This window comes from Leuciscus leuciscus, assembly GCF_965113295.1.
Source record: "Leuciscus leuciscus genome assembly, chromosome: 5".
Lineage (NCBI taxonomy): Eukaryota > Metazoa > Chordata > Actinopteri > Cypriniformes > Leuciscidae > Leuciscus > Leuciscus leuciscus.
The window spans coordinates 38,036,205-38,055,487 of record NC_138729.1 but is presented as its reverse complement, the minus strand read 5'-3'; the positions used below and the strand labels follow the sequence as shown (position 1 = coordinate 38,055,487).

Below are 19,283 nucleotides of genomic sequence, written 5' to 3'. Positions count from 1 at the left end.
AGATTAAATAAAGTAAATGAGTAAATAAATACATAATAAATAACTGAATAAATAATAGATTAAAATAAGTGAATAAATGAGTAAATAAATACAGTACTGTAATGATTAGGAAAAGAAAATGTAACAATGTAACTTAACAGAGACTAAATATTTTCCAAATAATATTTTTGACATATTTATAATATTTATTTTTCACAGTGCAAGTAAAAACTATATAGATGCCTTTTACATTTTAGGATGAGGGTCCCTTACATGCGGATGATCCTATTTGGGGGTCGGTGGCATTTAAAAGATAGAAAACCCCAGCCTTAGAAAAACTATTTTACAGAAGAAATAAATGTAGACACTTGAATTTATTAATATGGTTATGGTTTATTTGTTATAAAAGGTATCTGTCAACTTCTCAATGCAAAACTAAATTGGGACTAATCACACTAGAAAAATCTTCTTTACATTTTCTAGCTACAATATATAGTCAGAAAATGACATTTCCCAAAATTGCATATATTGAATACAAAGCAATACTGCAGACGTTACAGCAGGACACTGTTGAAATGTGCAGTCCCAAATAACCTCATAACAAAAGCCCAATCATAGCAACTGTCTTCAGGAAGAGGGGGCGGGTTCAGACGTCATCTGTTCTTCCTCTGGGCTCCAGTCCCATCTCCAAACGTGCATCATGTGGTCGTAGAAGGAGCAGGAAGCCATCAGGCAGGACAGAGACTGGGTGTCTCTGACAGGGCTGGTGAAGGGGTCTGGAGCTGATCTTTTTTGGGGTAAAAGACAATGATCAGGTACGTATTGGCCCGAGTCATCCTCCAGAGAGGTGTCAAAGCTGGCAGTGGGCGACTCATACTGGATCCTGAGATGACATCCGGACTCTGTGAGCCCAACGCTGGTTTGGGGAGGTTCCTGAGGAGAGGGGGGCGTGGAGTTGCTTAGGGGGAGTCTGGACCAGTCTGCTCCATATGCTAAAGAGTTGTGTAGAATATAAGAGGCCAGAACAGGACATGGTGCATCTTGTCCCTCTACAAACGTGGATATTAAGGAGAAACCAAAAGTTACTATGAAGAATTGTAAATTACACTACAGTTAAAACGTTTGGGGTCTGTAGATATTGTAATTTTTTGAAAGAAGTCTATTATGCTCACCAAGGCTGCATATAGGCTATTTGATCACGGAAAGAGCAAAACATATTAGTACAATTTAAGATAACCTTTCAATTTTAAAATGTCATTTATTCCTGTGATGGCAAAGCTGATTTTTTTTTAGCAAAGCTATCACACCAGTCACATGATTCCTTCTTTGATCATTTCTTATCATTATCAGCGTTGAAAACTGTTGTGCTGATTAATATTTTTGAGGAAACCGTGATATATATTTTTAGGGATTCTTTACAGAATAGAAAGTTGATTTGAAATGCAACCTTTCTGAATAAAAATAATTTCTTTCAACAAAAAATATTCACTGACCCCAAACTTTTGAACGATAGTGTGCATATTTATCATTGGAATACACAGTGGCAAAGATTAACAGTTATTCTTACCCATAGCTTTCTGGCAGTGGAGAATATGGAAATCATTATGCATACATGCAGCTAGCAGAAGGTGCTCTTGACTGGGGTGCCACTTGAGTCTCCACACGCCGCCACCCACTGCAGTCTCATTCAGGGGCGTCTTCATGTTCCTCCCGTCCCAGAGCAACACGTTCTCATCATAGCTACCAGAGGGACAAAACATGTACACATCATATACTTCAAAATTGTGTTTTTGATGATTGCCACAGCAGAAACTAAGGGAAAATACTCTTTTCTCACAGACTGCAATGATGATTTTTGCAACAATGAACAATTATTCTTTTAGATTTATAATTCATGTTTTATATTTTCAGTTGCCTCCTACCTCCCGGTGGCTAGCACATGCTCTCGATGGGGGTTACTGTGTATGCTGCATACTCCCATAGTGTGTCTGAGACAGGACAGTAGTATTTATTTACCATGACTGTGCATAAACAGCATATAGAACATGATTAAGTGGACTCAAAGGCTAAAAGTAATGTTGGTTGATGAAACATCACAGCTACTGTCTCACTTCTTGCTGGTGAAGGTGGGGGAAGAGGGACCCATTCTCAGATCCCAGCCCTTTAGTTTGCAGTCATCACCACCTGAGATGGCAATTATAAAAAGTAATGGGTAACACTTTATAATAAGGTCCCATTAATTAATGCATGACATTAACTAACAATGAGCAATACATGTGTTTATTAATCTTAGTTAATGTTAGTTAATAAAATACAACAGTTCATTGTTAGTTCATGAAAGCTCAGGTCCATTAAATAATATTAACAGATACAACTTTTGATTTTAATAATGTATTTGTAAATGCTGAAATTAAAATGAACTAATAATAATAAAAAATGTATTTTAATACCTAAATAAAGTATTTGTTATTGTTAGTTCATGTTCACTCACTAATGTAGTTCACTAATGCGAACAAATGGAACCTTATTGTAGTGTTACAAAGTAATGATAAAAATAAATACATTTACATGAAAAGATAAATCAATGCAGTGTTATTTTAGTATTATTTATATACTATTATAGTATTTATTAATATTTTAAATTAGCTTTTATTTTTATATTTTCAGTTTTTATTTTAGGAATTTTGTTTTGTGGTTTTATAATGTAATGAGGTTTTTTTAAACAAATACTTCTATTTAGTTTTTAATTTGAATACTTTCAACTTATTTTATTTCAGTTAGTTGCTAAGGCACCATTTCAAATTTTCATGAAACATATTTTTTATTTATTTATATAATTTCAGCTTTATTTCAACTATCAAAAATTATTTTTAATAGTTTTAGTTAGCAATAACAACACTAAATCAATGCCGATACACATAACAGCACCACAGTGACAGACAGTTCCTTTTGCTTGCTCGTTTTCCTCATACCTGAATAAACAATCTGAGTATCCCAGTAACTAAACGCTGAGATCCAGGCTTCAAAGTCGTGAGCTTTCCACTGACACACAGCAGTTAGACTGGCTTCCCCCAGCGACAGCACTGTGAGAGAGCCGCTTGAGTCACTGGACACCACACGCACATCACTGCTGCAAAAAGACATCAGTAACCATTATATACAGAGACAAATGCAATGGCAAATCATCAGTCCATGAATGATGAGAGCACCTTACCTCTCACCTCTCCCTGTGGACCAGTCTAAAGACAAGGCCAGTCTGTCAGGACCCAACTCTGCTCTCAACTCACACTCTAGACCACTGGTGCCCTGCTACTGGAGACACAGTCCAAACAGGCAAAAGACACTTAAACAAGTAAAAACAATAAAACATCTTAAAATAGTGTTCGATCCCAACAATGTTAGGGGGACTTGGGCCCTGAGCTGCAGGATTATTCAAAATGTATGTATTATTAATACAAATTCTATTATTCATTCTAATTATAATTCTGATCATTCATTTCCAAAAACATACCAGTGGCTCTGGATTTAACCTGAAATAATAATTGATGTTGCTAATAGAGCTTAACTTTTATTATATCTATCACAGTCCTTGAATGTGCATCTTCTCATGAGTTTGAGTTTGATTGGTCACCTGAGGTTCCATAAGCTTGCACAGCTGGATTTCTCCACTTGCAGTGGCCATACCCAACAAAGGACGCTCTGATATCGGCACATGACACCTGAGGAATTCAAATATAGCTATAAGAATCAGCATTCATGCCATTACTGGAGGGGTGGAGCTAGAAGGTCCGACCACAGCCTAACCCTAACTCTATCCCTCCACCCATTAGATCCACAGAGGTGGAGCTGGACTAGGTCAAGCTCTACCCATGAGGTCAAGAGAGGTGGAGCTGGACGTCATTTGGCTCTGCAGTGAGCACCACTTTGGCATTACTGACCATCTGTCCAGGGCAGGGATGGGCAACTTCGGTCCTGGAGGGCCACTGTCCTACAGAGTTTAGCTCTAACCCTGAAAAAATCACCTGCCTGTAATTTTCTAGTAATCCTGAGCATAGACATGTATAGAAAGGCTAGATGGCTCAAGGCGGAGTCAGCTGTGTCGTCACTTGGCGGCCATCTTAGGTCAGGAGACTGCGCTGCTGCTCCCTGCTGCTGTGGACGGAAGGTGAGTGACATACGCCAACTAAAATGCTCGTAACTTGCTGAATTCTTGACGGATTTACAAACGGTTTGGTTTATTACAAACCTTATTAACGTGGCTATGATTTGTGCTGATGCCGTTTGTGGCTATAATTTTTCAAAAGTATGCAGTTAAATAGCCGCATCCCTGTCGTTTATGACACACCAAGCCGTTTGAAAATCGGTTGAAAATTGAGCAAAATATAGTTATTTCAGCACTACATGCACAATAGACTTTAATGTTATAACTGGACGAGCGGTCCTGTCCTAAGATGGCCGCCGTGTGACGTCGTCGGGTCCCATTGGCTCTCAGCGCCGGTAAGCTATCTAGCCTTTCTATACATGTCTATGATCCTGAGGACCTTGATTAGCTTGTTCAGGTGTGTTTGATTAGGGTTGAAGCTAAACTCTGTAGGACAGTGGCCCTCCAGGACCGAAGTTGCCCATCCCTGGTCCAGGGTGTTTCATTAACTCAGCCAGAGACTATTACTGTAGGTGTGGAGAATGGATGGATCAATGCCATCACATACAAGAAACAATATGCATAATATATACACAGAATGTACAAAATACAACAAAACATAAATATAGAGTGTGTAATGGTGTAGGTTAAGAGTGAATTGTAGTGAGCAGAATGAATAGTGAGACTGCCTTACCACTTGAGGTCGAGAATAGCTGGAGTGTCTATTCTCTGAGTCTCTGTCAATGGAGGGATGAACGATGGTTGCGGATTACAGTGAAACAGATAAAGTCGACCGATTCTGTTCGGGGCAGTAGAGTCTTCTGCTGTCTGCGGTTAACAGAAAACACTGTTTCAAATTCGAAGTGGCCAGTTGATACAACTAATAATACCACACACACACACACACACACACACACACACACACACACACACACACACACACACACACACACACACACACACTTCTTAGCTATTTAAATGGGGACATTCCATATACGTAATGGTTTTTATACTGTACAAACTGTATATTATATCCCCTTACACTAACCCTACCCCTAAACCTACCCAATACCCATCACACAAAACTTTCTGCATTTTTACATTTTTTAAAAACCTTTAATTACTTTATTTGTATACCAGATTTACAAATGAGGACGTCCCTAAAGGGAGGATTTTGGAGATTTTGTCAGGTTTTGGTCATTTCTGGGTACCAAGTAGGCACACATACACACACACACACACACACACACACACACACACTACCATAACATAAAATCAAAATATATTTTGCATTAATTACCTTATCATCGCCTTTTTGAAGTTGGTAAGTCCCACATGCCAGAACATGAGACCATTGTGGTAATGGGCACCACTCCACGGTATCAGCGCTTAACTCCGTGTCAAACACTTGCAGAGTTCGGGTTCGAGACTGCCAACCCATCGAAGCGGTTCAGCATAATATGAAGCAACTTAGAATTGACCAAGAAATAACTGTAACTGACCAATAAATGACTGTACGCGTGCTGTCACTCTATAATCCCTACATTCAGCACAGCAGACCAGCTGTCAGTAAATCATTTATTTACGTTATATCATTTTATATGTTGAATTTCTATTACATTTCATAACTTTACTTCAAAAACCAGTTTCCAGGTCATAAATATTTTTGTGTAACTTCTCCTTTTAGCGTTTTACGAGGTAAAAACAGGACGTGAATGGCACAACCACTTCCGGGTGGCTGATGTCTGACTGGCTGAGCGTTTAAATTGCGCCCTTGTTGTTTATGGTGAACAGTTCCTAGTTGAAAAGCATGCAGTTTTCCCTTTTTTTGTGATTGTACGGTACATCAGTATGGATCAGATTAACCCCGAGTCAAAATCTGTCCTCTGCACATTGCTGGATAAAAACGATCAGTCCAAGTATGTGTTTTTTACGCAAAAGCGATCATCAGGAGACATAAACATGGGGTGAGTTGATATTTTGTCTCAATGTGACAGCAGTTTGATGAGCTATACTCCATCTGTAATTCATGTATAATAATTATAAATGTAGGTTAATTATAGAAGTGTTATTTTAGTATTGTTAACATACTCTTATTAATATTTTGAATTATTTTTTTATATTTGCAGTTTTCATTTTAAGTTTTAGGAATTTTGTTATGTGTTTTGTCATCTTTATTAGTTTTTCAAAAAAAAAAAAAATCTAATTAGCTTTCATTTATTTTATTTCAGTTTTAGTGAGCACAAGTGTACTTATTTCAGTTTAAGTTGACAGCATTTCTAATTTTCATTCAATTATTATTATTTTTTTTTTATGTAAATCCTAAACTTTTATAATATATATATATATATATATATATATATATATATAATGTATATATATAATTGTGTGTGTGTATATATATAAATAATTGTATATTGTGATGTCCTGTTCCTTATAGATTTACCAATGGTGAAGATGTTTGGAAAACTCATCTTTCGGAGGAGATTGTGTCCCAGCTTGTAAGGATTTGTTGATGGGAGTCTTTCCACATGACAGATATTCCTCTTTTACTGCAATAATGCAAAGCTTTTTATTTCTTTACAGTTTAAGAAGTTTGCATTAAAGTCCACAGAGGATTATACCATCAAGCTCAAGTGAGGATCTGTGAAATAGTACTTGAGTAATTGATAGTCTGATTTCTTTGGTTGGCAAGATCTTCTATCCTGAAAACACCCTCTTGTGTATCTGGACAGATGTGCATGTAAGACTGGCAGAGCATTTGTGAAGCTGCAGGAGGACAGTGCTGTGCTGCATTTAGGATCTGAACCTACAGACCTCAGTCTGTCTCTTTCAAAACTCACTGACTCCGAGGGAAGGACAGAAGTCAAGGAGCTGCTGTTTAAAATGGCTGACAGCCTGCAACAGCAAGAAAGTCAAGGCAAGCAAAGATGCCTTTAATTATTATAATTGCTATTTTTCAAAATAATTAAACCCTAGAGCTAAATGTTTGATGTTTTCAATCATTTGTAGGTGCATCATCTTCATTTAGTCCAGTCAAGAACCCTCAGAAGAGGAGTTCTGGTAAGTTAAGGCAGTACTCTACTCTTTAAGCTTGTTAGTTGGATTTAGTCAAGTGGATTTAAATCAGTGGTTCTCAAACATGATTTAAAAATGATGTAAATTTAGTAATATTAACATGATCTTAAAAGTACACCATGTAACTTTTTTTTTTGTTCAAAATTAATTTAAATAATGAGTCAATACATCATTCAAAGCGTAAGGAAGGAAGAAAAAGAAAGAAAGTAAGTTTAGATAGGAGGATCTTCGAATATTGTCTTGGAGTCAAAAATTTCAAGAGTTACTGATTTAAATTGTCTAAGCTCTTTTAAAATTAAATTTTTTTTTTATTATTATTTTTTTTATTAGAATTTGAACCTAGAAAACAGCACACGGGTCCAATATTAGCAGTTAGAAAACGTCTTCCAGGGGATTCTCTCATCAACCCTGGAACAAAAAGGTGAACTTTTTTTATTGACTTTAGGCCAAAAAATAAATGAATAAATCTGTGAAATTTCTTTCACCTCCTGTTCATGGACCATTTCTAACCATTTTACAGAAAGAAACCTGCAACAGGTGTGGCCTTTGATGATGGAGACGATGAATGAGGTCAACGTAAGCTTTTATTAAACATGAATTGTCTGTTTTTTAACCACCTCAACACTATCAGTTTTTAAAATATAATTGCATAGCAATTACACCATGAACTGTTTTAAGTCATCATGCATTTATTTAACATTTTATGATTTCTTTATTTTCTTTTAATTGTGTTGCTAATAAAAAAATGGCATTTTTAAATAAATGTGATAACTGAAAATGTTTTATTCAAACGACTGTGTACAAATAAAAGTCACAAAATCAATTGAACAATTTATTGATTTAATTATTCTCTTTTCTCCCTGTTAATATTAAAAACACCAGTTCACCCCAGTTAGTACAAGAGAATGGAAACGATAAAGGTAATTGAAAACAAGCTGAAAAGGTCCAGTCAATCTTGTTACAAGGGAATTCACCTGAACATGGGTATTACTGGATGAAAAAACGTTCATAAATATTGAATCATATTCACATGTACTGAAGTTACATTCCAAAGCACTTACTAGAAAGATAAAACTAAATCACCTCCTTAACCATAATGCTATTTTATATGATACAGAACCACACTCATGTTTGCTGGTGTCTTAAATCACTGCACATGTTCATTTCCAAAGTGAAAAGCAGCTAGCACTGATCTTTAGTTAGGCTGTTGAGGTTCTCGTTAGCAGGAAATATATTTTGAGGAAAATATTTAGCAGGAAAGGAGACTTTGAGTGTTCAGAGTTCATTAGGTCAGTTTTCATATAGCTGGTCACAATTAATTTACACATTTCAAAAACTGCTTCATTTCCCTTTGGTCATCGTACATGAAAATGCACCCAACGGCCTCCTCATCCGTCTTTGCGGAGCTCAAAAATATTCATCATACTCTTTAACACAGCAATGTCAGAAAAATAAGACACCATTATAGTACTAAGTGCCGACAATTGTGCAAGATTCAGATTTAGCACGGTTAGACTGTCACCAAGCGATAGGACCTAACCATCATGTACATCACTGGCATGAAGGAGAAGCATCATTTCATTTCAAATAAACAACATAAATGACTAATTTCAGGAAAAAGAAATTACACTTGTATTACATTACAGTGCAAACAACAAAAACAAAATCTCCTGCTATTCAAGAAACGAACATATTTCAAGGGTTCTCAAATATAATCATCAAGAGCAATGACCTGATTTCGGTCTATCTGTAATAACAGTGACTCAAAGTTCACTTTTGGCTTCACAGTGATAGAGTGACACTTATGAACGTTTCAACAGACATCTGGTGTTATGCAGCTTTTAACCATTCGCGGTAATGCAACGTAAAAGACACCGGTTTCAATTACAATTCTTAAAATAAAATAAAAATAAAATAAAAAGGGAGAAACCCCTGGTTCAGGAGACACAAAAGTCCGCACAAAACACTTATGCCGTTTACATTCAACTACAAGACCATAAACATCTCGATAGCAGGGCTTGTTCGGTCCGGTTCGACTAAAGGCCTTTGAATCAGTCACGGGTCATTCACTATTGAATGTCCAATGTAAAAACTTCAATGAAGGTGCACAGGTACATTTGCATTCTTCAACAAGAACAACAGGTCCGTTCAAAACATTTAAGCATAGCAAAATTTCTTCAACCAACAACACAACAGGCTTGTCTTTTATAGCATGCTCTCAATGCAGGTACGAATAAACAAACTAGGTCAGAGTAAAGAAAAAAAGAAAAGAAAAAGATGTAGGCTATAGTTACAACCGTTTCAATTGAACATGAGAATAAACAGTCATAAAAAGAACAAGTTGCAAAGGCTGAACCCATTCCTTGAGGGATGATTATGTTGTGACATCAACACTACGATTAAAACAATTTCAGTGTGTGATCAGTTTAAAGATAGTACGGCCATTTTCAAATTTAAAGCGATACCAAATTAAACCACACGGCCGGTTTGTATCTAAGAAATACATTCTCTTTAATTCCCATCCAGCAGGCTTGAATATGAAGTATAATAATACACGTTTCCATAAACCATCATCTCTAGAACTCCAGAGGGGAGGCTGTGGACTGAGAACCTCAGAGAACCACTCTCTCTGGCCCGATCACGTTCAGGCCCCGACTGTGTCCGCATCTCTGTTTAGAGTTCCCAGAAGAGCCGTTCTCTCGCTCAGCTACTGAAGAGCAAATGGAAAAAAGAACAACCCCCTCACTTGGCCAGAGAGATAGATCCTCTCCAGCGAGAAAAAAAAACCACACAAACGTCTTTCACCACACAGACACGGGTCTGAACTTGAGGCTTATTTTTTTTTTACCATCTCTCCGTCTGTGAGATGAACAGCTGTTTCAGCACAGAGTGTCTGTATTAAAGGACAACTGTACCTGTGAGAAGGGAAAATAAAAATGATTACAGAGAAGTATTTTAAATAATGTAGTACAGTAGTCTTGGGATAAACAAAAACATATGATTGATATGAATATTTCAAAGTCCCAGCCAGAGTTACCTAGTGGCATGTGTATCGCTAGTACTGCCAGTGCAGTTCTATTTACCAACAAATTACTCTTTTGATTTGGTTCTTTTAATGAATCAGTCAAAAGTTAATGGTTGAACCAGTCTATCGCAGGGGTGTCCAATCCTGCTCCCGGAGGACCACTGTTCTGAAGAGTTTAGCTTCAATCTCAATTAAACACACCTGAACCAGCTCATCAAGGTCTTTCTAGCTGTGTTGAGGCAAGTTGGAGCTAAACTCCGCAGGACAGTAACCCTCTAGGACCGAGTTTGGACACCCCTGGTCTGACGAATTAACTTCTGAATCACTTACTGGTTGGATGTTTGTGATATAGTGTAGTTAAAGATTCACAAAAGTGTTTTATTGCAATAAACACTGTTTTAACTACCATTAAAATTCAAATGTAGATTTAAAAATAATCTACCTTTTATTCAGAAAGGACAAATTACATGAAGGTAAATACTTTTATAATGTTACAAAATATTTTTATTTCAAATAAATGCTGTTCTTTTGAACTGCCTATTCATCAAATAATTATGGTTTCCACTAAAATATTAAGTAGTTTCAACTGTGATGATAACAGAAAAATGTTTCTTGAGCACCAAATCAGCATATTAGAATAATGTCTGAAGGATCACGTGACACTGAAGACTGGAGAAAATTCAGCTTTGTCATCACAGGGAAAAATTACCTTTTAATTAAATTAAATTAAATTTAATATTTCACAATATCAATGTTTTTATTTCTGTTTTTATTTTTTGATCAAATAAATGCAGCCTAGTTTGGGACAACAAACTCTTCTAAACACACCTAAATGTTTAATAGCTTTGACCTTGCTTTCTTGTGAGATAAATTAAACATTACAATTCATTTCTTTCATACACTACTTTTTTTTGACATTACAGCAGCCAGTCTGATTCTGAATTCATAAGAAGCTCACCCGATTTGTTCTTTATTTTTTTTAATAAAAGTAAAAGAGTAATAAGTCTTATGCAGACTGTGCCAAGCAGATTTAATTGAATTATCTCATTAACTGAAATATGGTTTTTATGTTGCTGTGTCCCAAGTCTTACCCTCTCTTCCTCAAAGCTGATCAATCCTTCGTCATCATCACTCTCAAGTTCATCTGGCTCTTCACTTACAAGAGCATTGAGTTCTGTGTTAGCAAGACGAGGTCTGAGGATGCTAAGCAGCCGCTGCAGTGGCGACTGACCAGCACTAGATGGGGAACTTTCCTGCTGTTCTAAGTTATCACTTTGCTTTTTTGCAAAGTTAACAAAGACCTAAGAAAAGAAAAGAAGATATTACTAGCTTTTGGGTTCATATTGTACACATTTAGTTCTTTTGCATTCATAATATGTATTTTTCAAAGAAACTACCATTTATTCACTTTCATTACTTTACACTTTCACTATTACTGTACCATTTCTCTGAGATAAACTTACGTTGTCCAGGGTTGTCTGACTGACAGAATAATCCTCGATGCTCAGCACCTCCACCACCTGCTCCATTTTGCTAAAGACCTGAGCCAGAGAGATGTTCTCTGACTTCAGCTGGTACTGAATCTTTGTGTGGTGCCGCTCCTTAGGTAAAGGAATAAGCAGAAGTTTACCATTTTTACTGCATGCGAAGCAAGCTCAAAATATACACACATGTATACTTAGTTTTGTCAGCATTGCATAAAACACCTTGTGAGAGCTTCTTGCAACTTTCTATAAATATGAAAACTCACTGTCTTAGTATATATTACATATTTTCTTTTAAGGTAAAAAAATCTGCCCAAAAATACTTATTTTTAGTACTGAATATTAAGCACCTTTAGGATGGCCTCTGGAAAATTCCTGTTGAAAAAACGTATCACTTCCTTGACGCTAGCGGTGGTCTTAGTGCGTACTGTTATCATATATCCATCCCCAAATCTGAAACAAATATAAAAGAACAGTGTAGCAGAAATGTATAAGTGCACTGCACTCCTGAATCCCACATTTTAGTGCCTGAGGCTTTTCAAACCTGTTTTTTAGATGCTGGATGCTTCCCAAGCACTTGAACCTGCCGTTAACCATGATGCCCAGTCTAGTACACAAGGCTTCACACTCCTCCATACTGCAAATAAACATAACAGTACATTACAGAGCGAAAAGGTAGCAGCTATTAAAATTAAATACAAAAACACAAAACAAGATTTCTATAGTTACCACACCTGTGTGACGTCAACACAACAGAACGTCCGGTCTTGATGATGTCAAGAATCAGGTTCCATAAGAACCGACGAGCCTTTGGGTCCATACCTGTGGTGGGCTCATCCTATAATGACAAACAAGATCATGTTTAGACCTGCGCAGGGTAATTTAACACAGCTCAGTAGCAAAAAAAATTCAAAAACTTTTCACTGAAAAGCAAGACAAACTGATTAAGAAAACGATTTTTGCAGTGAGAGTGGAGAATGTTATGGGAAGAGCGAAAGGCAGATCTCACCAGAAAGATGAGTGAAGGGTATCCAATCAGAGCAATAGCTGTAGAGAGTTTGCGTTTGTTGCCTCCACTGTAGGTGCCGGCAGGTTTGTCAGCATACTTGGACAACTCCAACTTCTCCAGAGCCCACTGAACCACCTTCAGGACACAAAGTGAGAGCGAATGAGAGTGAGAAATTTAAAAAAGATGGTAGGAAAAACTCATAAAAAAAACATTTTATTCTCGACAGTACGGACACATCTAACAATAAACTGCAGTTAACATTTATAGATTGCTAAGTGCTTTTTCAAGCTGCTTTCAAGAGAGCTTTCAGGAGCTCTTATCCATACTTGACTATCACTGATAAGTGCATGACAACATTTTACAGAATGCTGTGTGACTGCACAGTGTGTGTGTGTGTGTGTCTGTGCTCACCCGTTCCTCATCTTTCCAGGGGATGCCGCGGAGGCGTGTGTACATCTCCAGATGTTCTCGAGCAGTCAGGTCATCAAACAGAGCGTCAAACTGGGGGCAGTAACCGATGCTCTGCTGCACGCATAAAAGCTCCCGCAAGATGCTGCAGGTTAATGAAAGACTCATACTGACTAAGCCATTTACACTAGCAGTATATATACAACATGAATTAAATAAGAAAACATAAAAAAAGATTTAAAGCAACAACACAGAAATCTATCCATACATACATACATACAAACATACATGCATACATACATACTCCTACACTGGTGGTACATTTCTTTTGAATAATTACGTTTTTTTTTTAAATGTTTTTTTCAAAGAAATCTCTTACGGTCACCAAAGGCTGCATTTATTTGATGAAAATTTTGTAAAAAGAGCAATATTGTGAAATATTATTACAATTTCAATTAAATGTTTTGTATTTGAATACATTTTAAAATATTATTTATTTCTGTGATGGCAACGCATTCTTCTTGTTTTAAACTCAAATTAAACAATATTTATTTGCATTATTCTTAAAGATTTACCAAAAGGGTAAAACCTATCAACTTAATTTAAGACATATTTTATATTCTGTAAAATAATACCTTGTATCAATATTCAATACTGAAAATGAATCAATAGTGTCGTTAGCATAGCAACATGCTAACATCAAAACTTCCTTGTAAGTTTTAGTAGGTCAATTACATTTTTTTTTTTTTTTTACTTCAGAAATAAAATTATAAGACTTATATAATAAGACTTATTTGAATTAAGTTTCATTTTTCTTATTCATGGGCAAATTGCTTTCTCTTGTTTTATACATAAATTATTGGAAAATCAACTTAGTTTAAGTAATATTCTATATTCTTCCAAAAAAACACACAAAAAAAACCACTATAACATCAGAGGTGTTCTGAATGTAGCACCTGTGTCCCTGGATAAAGGCCTCTCCCCCCGTTGTGCTCTCGTCTCCTGTCAGCATTTTGAAGGTGGTGGTCTTTCCTGCTCCGTTCACTCCCAGCAGCCCGAAGCATTCCCCAGGACGGACCCCCAGACACAAACGGTCCACTGCCAGGATCCGGCCCATCTTACGAGACTTGTACACCTGTAGAGAGATGCAGGCTCTAAGAACATCAGAACGATGGGTTCAGGTCTGATCAGACAGGGTTAAGGGAAAGTTTTTGAAATGTCATGGAGTGCCTGACCTTGGTTAGGTTGTCGATCTTCAGCATGTCATTGTCAGCGTCTCCCCTCAGCACTCTGCGTCTCTCACAAGCCACATCAACATCATCGTCCTCAACCGGCTGACTGCTGACAGGCACTCTCCTTCAATCAGATGGAAACAGTGACCTTTAGAACTTTTTCATTTTCAACTGTCAAAGACACACACACACACACACACACACACACACACACACACACACACACACACACACACACACACACACACACACACACACACACACACACACACACACACACACACACACACACACACACACACACACACACACACACACACACACACACACACACACACACACACAGTATACAATCACACACTCACTGGGCTTTCCTGAGGAAGTTGTACTGGCACAGAATTGTAATAAGAAAGCCAACGAAACCCTCAATGGTCATTGCCACCAGTCCCCGTGTCACAATGTCCCATTCAAATGGAGACTTCACCTTATCAAACTGGCCTGCAGGGAAGAGAAGGCATTTAATCATTTGAAAAAGCAAAGAAAAGTCCTCAACAGTGCCCTGAGATGGGGAGCACACAAACACACCTATCTTGGCATAATACTCATTGATGTACTCATTATAGGCCATCTCCATCAATCCATGACCGAGGTTATAGTTGGGAAAGATGAGAAAACAAGACTTCAGATAGCTGTTTACCAACTTCAGATCCTGTGAGGTAAAAGGAAAAAACATACATTAGTGATAAAATGCTACATTGTTATATGATATTAAACATTAGATATGATCGAAGGTCAAGAACACCTAGGTGGGACGGGCCAAATCCAGTATTTAAAATTAAATAAAAATGCCCAATTAAAAATAAATTCAAAAGGAATTTTTTACAATAAATAAATAAATACATAAAGAAATAATATAAAGACATTTTCTAATAGATTTACATTTGCAGCTCCCCTACAGATATTTTTTTTTTCAAATTTAATATAAACATCTCCGCCTCTATTCGTAACCACTCCTCTAGCCCGAGCTGGCCCGCTTTGGACCAAGGTATTCGATGGGCCAGAAAATCCTGGCCGTTGTGTGCCGTGCTGCTTATATTTATCACGCAGTAAAAATGAAAACGTAAATGTAGCCCATGCCTGTAATGTATATTGAAATATAGGAATGCGTTTAAAAATCATATCACCGTTATTGAAAAAAATCGCGATATTTATTGATATTGAATTATTGTCCAGCCCTACATTATATTTACACACTTGATGGATTATATTGATTTATTTTGGAATTATTTATCTGAATGACCAGTCAACAAATGAAAATGAGAAATAGAAATGTAAATACATACAGTATATACATTTATTTATATTTAGATACATATAACTAATTTTGATTTATTTACAGGATATTTAGATATACTTATTAAATATAACTAATCAAAGGATAAGGGTCTGAGTGTTATCTTCATTTGGAAATGTTTTTAATTTGTCAAGGTATGAGAAAATGGTCAGCCATATTTTATACAAAAAATATATATATTTGAGAATGCAGATTTTTCCACTTTGAGGAATGACATTAACTAAATTAACCAAGAATCAGACATTAAGGAGGAGATTTCCTTTCTACAGACATTTGAATATGTTCATTTTTACCACACATATTTAATCATTCACAGTGCTATTAAAAAATGCAAAAGAACACCAATTTATAAACTATATAGACGCCATGAGTGATAAAAATGTATGATGCTAAACAATTTCTCTCTCTGATGTACCTTGTCATGCTCAAAGAGCTGTAGGAGGAAAGTGGCCACCGTGGCTGTGATGCCAATGAAGAGATTAATGACTATGAGGAAAACATAAGCTGTGCTGGGCACCTCAAACCAGAACGAGGCTGGATACATGATGGGGGTTATAGACCAGCTAGAAAGAGAGAGAGGGAAATGTCACATTTTATGTGGGATTTTAAAGACTTGAATAAACCTGACAAAACAATGTTTGTATTTATTGTCACTCCATGTCTGACTTAAAGTCTCCATGCAGAAAGAGCTTACCCATAAAGGAGGAAGAGAGAGAGCACTGCAGGGAAATTCGTAGGTGACGTGTATGCAGGAAGGTCGAACACAAACAGAATTAGGACACAGCATGTGGCTGGAACCAGGTAGTTCAGCTAGCGAAGAAAGGACAAAAGAAATCTGTGTGTAAACCAATTTAGCCCTCAGGACTGTTCTTGCTTGAGAATAGACAGCACATTATCTCTCCTTCACCCTACCATGTCCCATATGTAGTTTGCTAGCCAGTAAGTGACAGGGTCACATCCGCTGACAAACTGAAGGTGTTTGGCCTTGGTGGATTTTTCTGCTACAAGGAAGACCACGAAGCTCGCTGGCACAAAGGACATGGCTACTATGATGAAGATGGCAATAACCACATCAGTGCCCTGGAGCCTAGAAGGAGATGAAGAGTAGATATTAAATCAGAAGGAGCTTTTTAAAAGAGCTATTTTTCTGTAAAGGGCTGGCTCTCAACTGTTGGAACATATTGCTAAAACTAAAAAAAACAACTAAAAAAACATGACAAAGCCTTTTACAGTGATGGTTAAGCTAGCACTGGCTTAAGAGAAACCAGAGCTGTACAGAATTTAAATTTTAATAAATTATTGATTTAATTCGTTTTATCTATCCACCTTATTTTTCAGGTGTGCACAGGCACATCCATTCGTAATTTAAATGTGCATGGCTTACGGTGTCATCCCCTTCCAGTTATTTTTAACTGTACAAAACAGTTGACTTGCAAACTGGTGTTTCTTACTATATTATTTTAATATTGTCTTAATTATAAAGACGCTGGTTTGTAGCGCAAACAGTTTTACAGTTTTTGCTCTTTGATATATTCTTCTCGTTAGGGGCTAATAAATCATAAGTCTTTCACATTCACAGAAAACACCTTACTTCCGCATTGAAAATGGATATGTTGCCAAGGTTGGGAGATTCCTAATAATAGGTATTGAGTGTTTTTCTTTTCTTTTTTGTGCGTATGCGTATATTAAATTAGTGAAAAGTGTTAACAAAAGGTAAGATGGGTTTGTAGTTGGTAGGACTGGTAGTTTTTTTTTTTAAAGAAAATCCTTTCTAGAGACCTGAGATGTAAGTAAGCATATGCCATATTCTCTATGTACACTGCATATTTTTCAGCTCTTTGGCTGGAATGTTTTTTGTACTATCCCTATTTATTATTGTTTGTTATAAATAATTAATCTGTGCACATCTTTTTTTAAATCAGAATAACTTCCCCTCCCACTTGCAGTGTCATCTCCTCTCTGATGACGTGTTTACTGGCACGAACAACCTGTCACTCACATGAGATCACAACAATAGCAAACCACAATCATCCAACGATCCAATCAATTCTCGACGGACAAAAATAAAGTCACGCCTTATATTTTTTTTCCTAGTTTGAGAAGCTGTTCTCTCGGGTATACGTCACAATAGGGAAGAAAAGTCTATCACTTCCATTTCATGCAAACTTAAAATTAACCAATCAAACAAATAAAAAATAAAGCAATGAGTGTCTAAGGGTTGGAACAGGAAGCAGAGAGGAAAGTAAGACTTACAGATAATCCAAAGAAAGACTGGCACTGGTTCTGTTCATGGGATGATTGGTCACTGTGATGCCTGTGAACATGAGCATAAACAGGATTTTTAGTGCAACTAAACAATCTTTATGACAAAAACCAAAAGAATTAAGATGACTTAAAAAGAAGTCAGTAAAACACGCACTATTACAGAGAAAGAACACAGCCATTCAATCAGTGTTTCTACATAAACACTCACAGCTAATTCAACCTGTGAACTCACCGTATGCAGCAGGGTTTCCTTTACTACTGGGCAGATTGGCTCTGAGGATGGCATTGTTGAGGACATTTAGGTAAGTGGGCATACTGTGATACCCTTTGTTATTGTAAAGCACCTGCAGATCAAGAAAAAAACATTAAACCTATGATAAAATATTAGCTATAAAAATGATTAGCTATAAAGGGTAAAGATGCTCTGACTTGCCTGTGAGGATCGCCTCACTGCTATTTTGCGCACCATGGGTTGCGCTTTTCTCCCGAAGGATGCTGGGACAGATTTCTGAATGTTTCCTACAGTAAAGCCTCCATATCTACAGGATAAGTTTTTGAGTTAATTTGAGAGGTAAAAAAAGAGAATTTAACAACAAAATTAGCCTGAAATGGAAATTCATCTGTTTTCTAAATGTATCTTTTTGATCTTATTGTGAACAATTCATCCATGCATGTTTCATTAAAAAGTAATAATAAAATGTTTTGACATTGTAATTTTTTATGAAAATGTTGACCAAAACTGTCAAAACTAAATCTTCTTGTAACTTATGTTGGACTTGTACAATAATTTAGTCCAGCTAAACGCCACCCCTTTCTTAACTGACTTCAAACATGCATTCAGATTTCTTGCCTCCATCCAATCAACAACTGTTAGATTGAACCAAGACCGCCCTACAAATTATTATTTTTTGATAATCCGTTTGACTCAGATGTACGTCACTCACAATACGGAAGAAAAGTTATGTTGCTACCTCTGTTACATCCAGATTTTAAAGGAGTCATATACAAAATGAAAATAAAAATAAAAATAAAAGATTCCTTGAGGTCTAGAAATAAAAATGTTCAATACACTATATAAACAACATCAAACCAGTCCAAAAAGTAATTTATCAAAACTGAACTGCACAAACTGCTCACCCAGAAATGAATGGTTTGCAGTGATGTCATAAGGATAAATACACAAGCACATTTACAAATGAGCAATTATATTTTACCATATTACAACAGTATTCAGCAACCTGGCCTGAAAATTGGACCTAGCAGCAAACCCACAAATTCGGTGTAAGCATTTCACATATAAAGAGAATG

General features: G+C 36.6%; 3 protein-coding genes across 9 annotated transcripts in view; 1 reads left to right on the top strand and 2 right to left on the bottom strand.

Moving 5' to 3' along the window:
• Positions 1-352: 352 nt before the first annotated feature.
• Positions 353-5,814, bottom strand: dph7 (diphthamide biosynthesis 7). 2 transcript variants are annotated; one of them, XM_082169632.1, is made up of 9 exons: positions 5,421-5,814; positions 4,815-4,948; positions 3,611-3,698; positions 3,194-3,288; positions 2,952-3,106; positions 2,091-2,163; positions 1,902-1,967; positions 1,547-1,719; positions 353-1,028 (listed from the first exon to the last, which is right to left on the bottom strand). In XM_082169632.1, exons 1-9 carry the CDS (start codon positions 5,559-5,561, stop codon positions 607-609), a joined length of 1,347 nt encoding a protein of 448 aa, XP_082025758.1. In that variant the 5' UTR covers positions 5,562-5,814; the 3' UTR covers positions 353-606. The 2 variants fall into 2 exon arrangements, with proteins under 2 accessions (XP_082025758.1, XP_082025757.1); XM_082169631.1 differs by having other exon boundaries at positions 2,952-3,109; positions 5,421-5,812.
• Positions 5,815-5,869: 55 nt separating this feature from the next.
• paxx (PAXX non-homologous end joining factor) lies at positions 5,870-9,474 on the top strand. Its single transcript, XM_082169651.1, has 7 exons — positions 5,870-6,087; positions 6,561-6,621; positions 6,707-6,756; positions 6,856-7,040; positions 7,133-7,183; positions 7,529-7,619; positions 7,719-9,474. The coding sequence occupies exons 1-7, from the start codon at positions 5,972-5,974 to the stop codon at positions 7,765-7,767; spliced, it is 603 nt and encodes a 200-aa protein (XP_082025777.1). The 5' UTR covers positions 5,870-5,971; the 3' UTR covers positions 7,768-9,474.
• abca2 (ATP-binding cassette, sub-family A (ABC1), member 2) overlaps positions 8,018-19,283 on the bottom strand; it is a 62,603-nt gene continuing 51,337 nt past the window's right edge. For all 6 annotated transcript variants that reach the window (XM_082169606.1, XM_082169609.1, XM_082169607.1 and 3 more), the window contains exons 32-49: positions 18,409-18,514; positions 18,208-18,319; positions 17,964-18,024; positions 16,623-16,797; positions 16,405-16,520; positions 16,126-16,273; positions 14,942-15,065; positions 14,722-14,854; positions 14,360-14,480; positions 14,081-14,259; positions 13,128-13,269; positions 12,717-12,851; positions 12,442-12,545; positions 12,252-12,344; positions 12,058-12,160; positions 11,687-11,824; positions 11,315-11,524; positions 8,018-10,113 (exon numbers count right to left, since the gene is read on the bottom strand). In XM_082169606.1, the coding sequence (XP_082025732.1) occupies positions 10,078-10,113; positions 11,315-11,524; positions 11,687-11,824; positions 12,058-12,160; positions 12,252-12,344; positions 12,442-12,545; positions 12,717-12,851; positions 13,128-13,269; positions 14,081-14,259; positions 14,360-14,480; positions 14,722-14,854; positions 14,942-15,065; positions 16,126-16,273; positions 16,405-16,520; positions 16,623-16,797; positions 17,964-18,024; positions 18,208-18,319; positions 18,409-18,514 (2,236 nt within the window). In that variant the 3' untranslated portion in view covers positions 8,018-10,077. The remainder of the gene's footprint in view (positions 10,114-11,314; positions 11,525-11,686; positions 11,825-12,057; positions 12,161-12,251; positions 12,345-12,441; positions 12,546-12,716; positions 12,852-13,127; positions 13,270-14,080; positions 14,260-14,359; positions 14,481-14,721; positions 14,855-14,941; positions 15,066-16,125; positions 16,274-16,404; positions 16,521-16,622; positions 16,798-17,963; positions 18,025-18,207; positions 18,320-18,408; positions 18,515-19,283) is intronic.

Bases quoted from the DNA above. Each gene is read 5' to 3' on its own strand.
- dph7 (XM_082169631.1), bottom strand. From the start codon at position 5,561: ATGGGTTGGCAGTCTCGAACCCGAACTCTGCAAGTGTTTGACACGGAG. The intron at 3,110-3,193 runs GTAAGGTGCTCT...GTCTTTTTGCAG, and splicing joins TCCACAGGGAGAGGTGAGAG to CAGTGATGTGCGTGTGGTGT. The intron at 1,029-1,546 runs GTAAGAATAACT...CCACGTTTGTAG, and splicing joins CCACTGCCAGAAAGCTATGG to AGGGACAAGATGCACCATGT.
- paxx (XM_082169651.1), top strand. From the start codon at position 5,972: ATGGATCAGATTAACCCCGAGTCAAAATCTGTCCTCTGCACATTGCTG. The intron at 6,757-6,855 runs GTGAGGATCTGT...GTATCTGGACAG, and splicing joins GATTATACCATCAAGCTCAA to ATGTGCATGTAAGACTGGCA. The intron at 7,184-7,528 runs GTAAGTTAAGGC...TTTTTTTATTAG, and splicing joins CCCTCAGAAGAGGAGTTCTG to AATTTGAACCTAGAAAACAG.